This window comes from Nicotiana sylvestris, chromosome 10, assembly GCF_000393655.2.
Source record: "Nicotiana sylvestris chromosome 10, ASM39365v2, whole genome shotgun sequence".
Taxonomy (NCBI): Eukaryota; Viridiplantae; Streptophyta; class Magnoliopsida; order Solanales; family Solanaceae; genus Nicotiana; species Nicotiana sylvestris.
This window is the reverse complement of record NC_091066.1, coordinates 67,720,043-67,729,493: the sequence shown is the minus strand read 5'-3', so window position 1 is coordinate 67,729,493 and position 9,451 is coordinate 67,720,043. Positions and strand designations below refer to the sequence as shown.

At 38.6% G+C, this 9,451-nt stretch overlaps 1 protein-coding gene across 1 annotated transcript; it reads left to right on the top strand.

The window, feature by feature from the left end:
• Positions 1-3,003: 3,003 nt before the first annotated feature.
• LOC138879465 (uncharacterized) lies at positions 3,004-3,703 on the top strand. Its single transcript, XM_070159076.1, has 2 exons — positions 3,004-3,157; positions 3,264-3,703. The coding sequence occupies exons 1-2, from the start codon at positions 3,004-3,006 to the stop codon at positions 3,701-3,703; spliced, it is 594 nt and encodes a 197-aa protein (XP_070015177.1).
• Positions 3,704-9,451: the final 5,748 nt, after the last annotated feature.

Sequence of the window (9,451 nt, the reverse complement as noted above, 5' to 3'; positions counted from 1 at the left end):
ATTTTTCACATAGTAAAGCTTATATGATTTATAACAAAATAACTATATGTGTAGAAGAAAGTGTACATGTGGTTTTTGACAAAACTAACATTCTTTCTGAGAGGCAGGAACATGATGATAAAGCAATTGGGCTGGTAAGAAACTCAAATGAAACCACAGCCCAGACTGAAGCTGCACCAGAAGAATGAACATGTGATGGAATAGGTCTTTCCACCCAACGCAACCTGACAGAGGGAACTGAACAAAGAGGAACTGGTCCTCAAACCTCGTTGGAACCTGTCCATGAACCTATTCCTCAGCAACAAAACATTGAAGGAACATCTATGGGAAACCACCTGGTTGTGAAACCTTACAAGTTTCAAAGTTCTCATCCCATTTAGAACATAATTACTGATCCAACCTTTAGAATCAAAACCAGATCTTCTTTGAAGAATCTTTGTGCTTTTGATGCTTTTTTATTTCTTATTGAACCTAAAAATGTTGCTGAGGCTTTGAGGATGCAGACTGGGTGAATGCAATGCAAGATGAACTCAGCCAATTTGAGAGAAGTCAAGTTTGGCATCTAGTACCAAGACCTAAGGACATATTAGTAATTAGTAAAAAATAGGTCTTCAGAAACAAACTTGATGAAGATAGAACAGTTACAAGGAACAAGGCAAGATTGGTGGTTCAATGATATAGTCAAGAGGAGGGCATAGACTATGATGAAACTTTTGCTCCAGTTGCAAGATTGGAAGCAATTAGACTTCTTATAGCCTTTGCTGCTTACATGGAATTCACTCTCCATCAGATGGATGTCAAGAGTACCTTCATAAATGGCTATTCAATGGACAAAGTGTTTATCAAGCAACCTCCGGGCTTTGAAAGTAAGGAATGTCCTGATCATGTGTACAATCTTAACAAGGCACTTTATGGGCTCAAGCAGGCTCCAAGAGCATGGTTTGAAAGAGTGTCAAATTCTTGCTTGAGCATGGCTACAAGAAAGGTAAAATTGACAATACTTTGTTCTTGAAAGAAAAAGGTAAAGATCTCTTGGTAGTTCAGATATATGTTGATGATATAATCTTTGGAGCAACTACTGATAAGTTAAGTAAAGAATTTGCTAAACTAATGGAGAGTGAATTTGAAATGAGCATGATGGGTGAGCTTAATTTCTCTTTAGGATTATAAATTAAACAAAATTCAAATGGAACTATGATCCATCAGTAGAAGTATGTGAAAGAATTGCTTAAAAGGTTTAAAATGAAAGATTCGAAAGAAATTGACAGACCTATAGCAACATCCACAAAATTAGATATAGATAAACCTGGTTCACCTATTGATAAGAAATTGTATAGGGGAATGATCGGCTCTCTGTTATATCTCACTACTAGTCGACCTGACATTGTTTTTAGTGTAGGCCTTTGTGCTAGATTTCAGGCAAATCCAAAAGAGTCTCACTTGGCTGCTGTCAAAAGGATCTTGAGGTACCTAAAAGGCACCACTGACCTCTGTCTATGGTATCCAAAAGGTAGTAATTTTAACTTAGTGGGATATGTTGATGCTAATTATACAAGTTTTCTTGTAGATAGAAAGAGCACCCGAGGTATGGCACACTTTCTTGGCTCATGTCTTGTGTCTTGGGCCACCAAAAAGCAAAATTCTATGGCCTTGTCTACTGCTAAAGCTGAGTATGTTGCTGCTGCCTCATGTTATGCTCAATTATTGTGGATCAAACAACAATTAATGGATTTGGAATTGATGTAGGTTGTATTCCCATCTTTTGTGATATCACCAATGCAATTAGTATGACCAATAACCCAGTTCATCACAAAAAAACTAAGCACATAGATGTTAGACATCACTTTTGAGGGACAACTACAAAAAGGGTTTGATCACTGTGGAATTTTGTGTTACTGACAAGCAAATAGCTGATATTTTCACAAAAGCTCTAAGTAGAGATCACTTTTAAAGGAACAGGTAAGAAGTAAGGATAATTAAGATCACCTATAGGGAACTAGTTCTAACTCAAAAATTGGTTAGACAATTATAAATTTTGTACATAATTAGATTAGATTTTTCCCAGTCTCATAATTTACCTAGTATACTCTTGTGCCATGTTCTAAAATGTCTTATTAATCTCTAATGTTATTATCTTTATTTTCTTAGAAAATTCAGACTTACACAAGAGATTTCTCAGTGAAGAACCTGGTTCATCAAGATTACATGGTACGTACTCTCCACTATGCATATTTTGAAATAATTGTAGTTGGATTATAATCAAAAGGAGAGTCCCATTTAATCCTAACCTTCCTTGAGCTTATCCATTACAAAATGAACCAGTTTGACCCAAAGAGAGTCCCAAAATGCAATAAGTGCCTAGATTCTAGGGAGAGTCCTCAACGTCTTTTCAAACTGACTCCCAATTTGATTAGACTTATGAAAAGTGGTCATTCCCTAGTTAAACTCTCCCTCCTTAAATTGATTCATCCTTACCAACTTTTTTTCATTCTAAACTCTCCTGCCGTCAAAAATTTCTCTTTGTCTTCTCTCATCTTCTCAACACTCACACTTCATCTACAACCATCATCAATGGCCAACCTCTTTGAAAATCCCTCATCACCACCCAAATAATCCACACCCACACCTTTAGCCACACCTATCTCTAAGAAAGGAAGGTTCAAGATGCTTGCTCGCAAACTGGTCGCTGGAGGAAAACAAATCAAGAAAATTAATAAGTGTAGTTAAAAGCAACCCAGGCAGTAGAACCCCAGAAATCTAAAGAATCATTTAAGTTTGCAACTGAGGGGGAAGAAATGATTTCATCTGAAATAGATCAGGTAATATCTGGTCCTAAGATTACATCTGCGACAATTTCTGAGGTTGTTGAAAATCTAGAAAATATGTTTGTTCTGGTGGGAATTATGGCTGGAGTTGGAACCACTGAATCTAGGAAAATTGGTGATAAAGATAAAATGAAAAAATAAAAAAGAGAGTGAGGGTGCTCAAGGTTATGTGAGGGGAATGGGAAAAGGAGTGGCTGAATCTTCACCCACTCTTATTGGTTTGACTGAAGAAACAAGGGCTATGGTATTGCGGAGTGAGGAATCTACTAGAAGGGAAGAAAGTTTGAGAGAAAAGGGGGTAGTAGGTATGGAGATGCAAGTGCTGCTGAGAGGTTAGTAAGGTTGAGGAAGAGGTTCCAAGAACTTGTTCCATCTGTGCAGGAACCCCTCAAAGACTTATTAAAATGAGTGTCTAACAGTTACAATCCTAAACGAAAGAGGCGTTAGGAGTTAAAATCCCTAGAACTATTAGGGAAAACAAGAAGAGAAAAGATGCCTTTTCTATCCTTGTAGAGACTCCTCCTACAAGAGGAAGAGCTACAAGGAGTCAGAAGAAGCAGAGTGAGGCTAAACTGGAAAAAGCCCTAGAAGAGAGTAAAAGAAAAGTTGTTGCTAAGGGAAAAAAGAAAGTGGTTGAGCCTGTTGAGGTAGTTGAAATTGAGGTGATGGACATGGTTCTTCGTGATGAAGACAAGGCAGAGGAGGAAGAAGTTGTGACTCCAAAGACAAAGAAAAGAAAGACTTCCAAAAAGAAGTCTCCTTCAAAGACAAAGTCTGCAGAGCCTTCTACCTTGGCGAAAAGAACTAGGTCTGCTGTGAAACCTAGAAAAGTGAAAGTAGTGGATGAAGAAGAGAGTGAAGAAAAAATAAGAAGTTGATGAAGAACAGGACAAGAAGGAGAATTTTGGTAAAATAACCATCTTGAAGAGTAGACTCCTCAGGGACTTAGAGGAGGAAGGCATGGTCATGCTGCTGCAAAAACTACAACTGCAAAGTTGGAAGGACATGATCTTTCAGATGGATGGAAGGCTTGCCACAGCTGAGTTTGTAGAGTTCATGACAAATTGTGAGATAAAAAATGGCAGAGTCACCAGTGTGGTGAAGGGAGTGATTGTGAGCTTCCACGACAAGGAATTGGGAGATATTCTAGGTGTACCTACTGAATGGTATGATAATTACAAAAAGCTCAAATGGCCAAGCCTAGAGAACTTCCCTTGCCATTACAATAAAATTTGCTGACAATGAGTTAGAGCTAGAGGCCAAGGCTGTATACAAAAGTGAGATGAAGCCACCACATAAAGTGTTGTTTGAATTTGTCAACAAGGTCGTGTTGCCCAGTAGGAAAGAAGGCACATTGCCACATTCATGGACCTGGTCCTTATGGAATCCCTGGATAGTGGGAGGCAAATTAATTGGCTTGGGTTTATTATCTAGCTCCTTGATAGGGTTCTAAATGGCCCCAAAACTCACTCCATACCCTATGGTTTCATTCTCACCATCGTACTAGATCACTTCAAGGTTCCCTTAAAGAAATGGGATATTGGTACAAACAAGGACCGCTTTGGGGAAAACACATTGACTACATGTGACTATGAAGTCTGCACTGCTCCCAAAGAACTTAGTTCATCCAAGAAGGTACCAGTGAACGGCAAAGTAAGAGCCTTGGTACAAGAGAGTAGGGCTAAGGATGTTGAGATTGAGAGGTTGAAGAAGAGGTTGGCTGAAGTAGAAACTGAGAGGGATGCTCTCAAGATTGAGCTTGCAAAGGAGAAGGAGAAGAATGAAGGCATTCTTCATGATATGTTGAAGCTACTTTAGACCAGAAACAAAGAACCCAGCCCTTCCCTTGAAACCTTTCTAGTCTCGTTAGACAAACCAGTGACCCTGATGAGATTTGTTTTTGTTCTTTTTGCTCATGATCTAGTATCTTTATTTTGCTTTATGCTTTGTGGATGACTAGTATCAATGATAATCAACTGCTTTTGTGCTCTAACTGTTTGTTGATGCTTCTTAGATGGTTAATATCATTAGATTGATAAATGATGTTTCTCCATGATTGCATTTGAAGTAGCCCTAGTGGCCATGAGTGATATCTATTAAAATCTGGTTATCTAACATAATTATGTAACTTTGTGATGATGCCAAAAGGGGGAAGATACGTTGTGCTTTTTACTTTGGACTATGATGTTTATAACCTAATGAACCTGGTCCTTGATGATTTGTGACTTTAAAATGGAAAGTGTTGTAATATTATATTGATGTTGAGCTGAGTTGAAACAAGTCTTATGCTTATGAAAAGGACAGAGTTTGTCATCATCAAAAAGGGGGAATTTGTTGGCCTAAATGAAGTTTGTTTTGATGATTGACAAAGTAACTCAAGCATGAACCAGGTCCATACACAGTGTACACAAACACATGAAGGTTCGAGCACAAGGCATGCACCTGAAGGAGATAAACTTAAGTGGTTATATTTGATATCTCCTGAACAAAAATGTTGCATAAGTAATAAGGAGAAGGTCTCCTTACTCACCTTTTAAGCCGGGTATTTTTCACGTAAAAATACTTGTGTTCTTTACTTTCTGCATTTACTATTCGCAACTTTAGTGCAAGCAATACGTAGAAGAGCCAGGTCCTTCTATAATTTGTGCATGCAAAAAATTGGACACCGCACAAATCACTCATTCCCCCTCTTGTGTGGTATTGAAGTGTAAAACGTCAACCTTTCTAATAATTGTTCAATTTGATCACGTTTCTATAGATTGTTTTTTTCTAAGAATAGAGAAATATTGTAGTAATCCTAAGGAAACTTAATCAAGGTATGTTGGCTAAACTCATTCTATAGAATCAGAATCCATGAGTTCCTTGTAAGTTCCAAAAGTGATTTGTTTAAGCTCCTAAATCTATTATTCCGAATTGTTTCCAATGATTGATTTACCTAAATGTTTATATAATCGAGTCATAGAAGAAATTCAATGTGTTTAAGGCTCTAATTACTCATGTATTTAAAGCCATAATTTTTAAAATATTCTATGTATTGATATTTTATGATGATCCTTGAAAGTAAAGAAATAAAATTATGAATGATGAAATATGAAATGCGGCCATCGTGCCAAGAATGAAGATTATCATGTATGGCTAAGCGTGCCAATGAAATGAAAGATTTTATGAAAGGTTATGAGATATATATTTCTTTTATATAAAAATATTTTTGGGAGTATCATTAGGTCACTGAGGAAGGGCTAGTTGTAAAGGCATAAACCCGAAACTACATATGCCGGTGTAGGAGGTGATTGAGGGATGAATTCTCATTATGATATATTGAGATTATTTACCTTAATTGGGATGAATGGATGGTGGGACGGCCTAGCCGATCCGGTGGAGATCGGACACGATGCTGCGCATATGGTGGTATCGTGTTTCTATATCAACCCTCATACATTAGGGTGAGACGTCTTAGCCAATCGAACAGAGATTGGACTCCATTACATGTGCATGGTGATGTGTCGGTGCTAAGAATCTCCCAACCTAAACTATTAATATTTATTTGAAGGTTTACTTTGTTTTAACTTGCCATTTAAATATAATTGATTTTCTTACTGTTTTTCATATTTTTCTCCTTTTATTTTGGCATTCCATTCCATGAGAGGGTATTTAGCTTTAGGTTATAGTAATATTTCATATATACTAATGTCCCTTTGCCGGGGTACTACATCTTTAATGGATGCATGTGGTTCCATAATAGGCGGCACTGATCATTGATAGCATCATAGTCTCTCCAGCTGATTTGGCAAGCCCTAGTCCATAGCCTTGTGTCATTTTGATCCTTGTATATTGTATTTTGAGGTATAGATGGGTCCTTGTCATCGACACTTTCATATTGTACTCATATTCACATAGAGGCTCCGTATACGTACTATGGGTTGTGTTTTAATTGGGGAAACAAACAGAAAATGTTGTTGTAGTTTTAGGATGTCTCCACTTCCAAATAGTGAACTTGTAATCTTTTGGTAACATTAAATGAAGCTCCTCAAGCAACTGATCAACGTCTAATCCGCACTCAATAGTGAGTGGAAACGGTCATTAGAAAAATAGTACCCAACAAGAGTCCGGGTCGATTTCCACATGGAGTTTAATATGGGTGTTAAGAGTATACACTTGACGAGAGCAAATGAAGTAACTAAATTGCACTTCCAAACAAAGGGTTTTGTTTTCTACTTCTAAATTATCACTAACAATTATAAACTAATAAGAAGAAACTAGAAAAGGGAATGATTGTTTTTGTCGTTTTTACCAAATGGTTAAAAAGTCTAGTGATCTGACCTTCACCTAGGTGTTCGCCTAATGGGTTAAATGCGTTGATACTTATTTTATTGATCGGGGTGTATTATAGCTCTCAACTCTAATCTTGATCTTATCCAAGGCATCATGTACTAATCTGTACCTAACAACCGAGCCTCCCCCCCCCCCATGGTTGGAACCATCCAACTGGCGAACAACACTTCCTCCCGTATAATGCCTCATAGAGAGACATCTGAATACTCGACTGGTAGCTATTGTTGTAGGAAAACTCTGAAAGTGGCAAGAATTGATCTCAAGAACCTCCAAAGTCTATAACACTAGCACAGAGCATATCCTCTAATGTCTGAATAGTGCGCTCGGATTGTCCGTCTGTCTGAGGATGAAATGATGTGATCAACTCAACTTGCATGCCCAACTCACATTGTACTACCCTCCGGAAGTGTGAGGTAAACTGCATACCTCTATAAGAAATGATAGACACGGGCACATCGTGAAGACAAACGATCTCGCGGATATAAATCTCTACCAATCGCTCTGAAGAATAGGTAACTTCCACAGGAATGAAATGCACTGACTTGGTCAGTCTGTCCACAATGACCCATACCGCATTGAACTTTCTCTGAGTCCCTGGGAGTCCTACAACAAAATCCATAGTGATACACTCACACTTCCACTATGGAATCTCTAATTTCTGAAGTAACCCACCAGGTCTTTGATGCTCATACTTTACTTGATGACAATTTAGACACCGAGCTATATATGCAACTATATCATTCTTTATCCTCCTCCACCAATAATGCTGCCGCAAGTCCTGACACATCTTTGCGGTACTTAGATGAATAGAATACCAGGAACTGTAGGCCTCTTCAAGAATCAACTCACAGAGTCCCTCCACATTAGGCACACAAACACGACCCTACATCCTCAAAATTTCATCATTTCCAACAGTAACCTTCTTTGTATCACCATGCGACACTGTGTCCTTAAGGACAAGCAAATGAGGGTCATCATATTACCGCTCAAAAAATGAAAACCGAGCGACTGTACAAGCTAGCACACAACTTGGCTCAGAAACATCCAACATCATGAACTGATTGGCCAAAGCCTGAACATCTAATGCAAGCAATCTCTCACCAACTGGAATGCACGCAAGGATGCCCATACTCACTGACTTTTTACTCAAGGCATCGGCCACCACAATGGCCTTCCTGAGATGATACAAGATGGTAATATCATAGTTTTTTAATAGCTCCAACAACCTCCTTTGCCTCAAATTGAGCTCCTTCTGTTTGAACAAATATTGTAGGTTTCGATGATCCGTGAATACCTCACACGACACGTCGTAAAGATAGTGCATCCAAATCTTCAGCACATGAATAATGGCTGCCAACTCTAAACCATGAACATGGTAATTCTTCTCATAAACCTTCATCTGTCGCGACGCATATGCAATCACCCTGTCATCTTGCATCAATACCGCACCAAGTTCAATACGAAATACATTATAATATATTGTGTAAGATCCTAAACATGTGGGTAACACCAACATTGACGCCGTAGTCAAAGCAGTATTGAGCTTTTGAAAGATCGCCTCACACTCGTCCGTCCATCTAAACGAGATGCCCTTCTAGGTCAACAAGGCTGCTATATATGAGAACCCCTCCACAAATGACGGTAATAACCCGCCAATCCTAAGAAACTCCGGATCTCTATAGCTGAAGTGGGTAAGGCCAGTTCTGAACTGCCTCAACTTTCTTAGGATCCACCTGAATGCTCTCTGCTGATACAACGTTTCCCAAGAAAGCGAGTGAGTCCAACCAAAACTCATTGAAAACTTAGCATATAACCGGCTGTCTCTAAGAGTCTAAAGTACGATCCGGAGATGCTACTCATGCTCCTTTCGACTACGGGAGTAGATCAAGATATCATCAATAAACACAATCACAAAGGAATCCAAATAGGGCTTGAACACTCGGTTCATCAAATCGACAAATGTTGTTGGGGCATTTATCAGCCTAAATGACATCACTAGAAACTCATAATGCCCATATCGAGTATGAAAATATGTCTTAGGGACATCAGATGCCCTAATCCTCAACTAATGGTAGCCAGACCTCGAATCAATCTTTGAAAATACCTTGGAACCCTGAATTTTATCAAATAGGTCATCAATACTCAGCAATGGATACTTGTTCTTGATTGTGACTTTGTTCAATTGTCGGTAATCTATGCACATCCTCATCGATCCATCTTTCTTCTTCACAAATAACACACGCGCACCCCAGGGCGAGACACTAGGTCTAATGAAGCCCTTATTAAGTAAATCT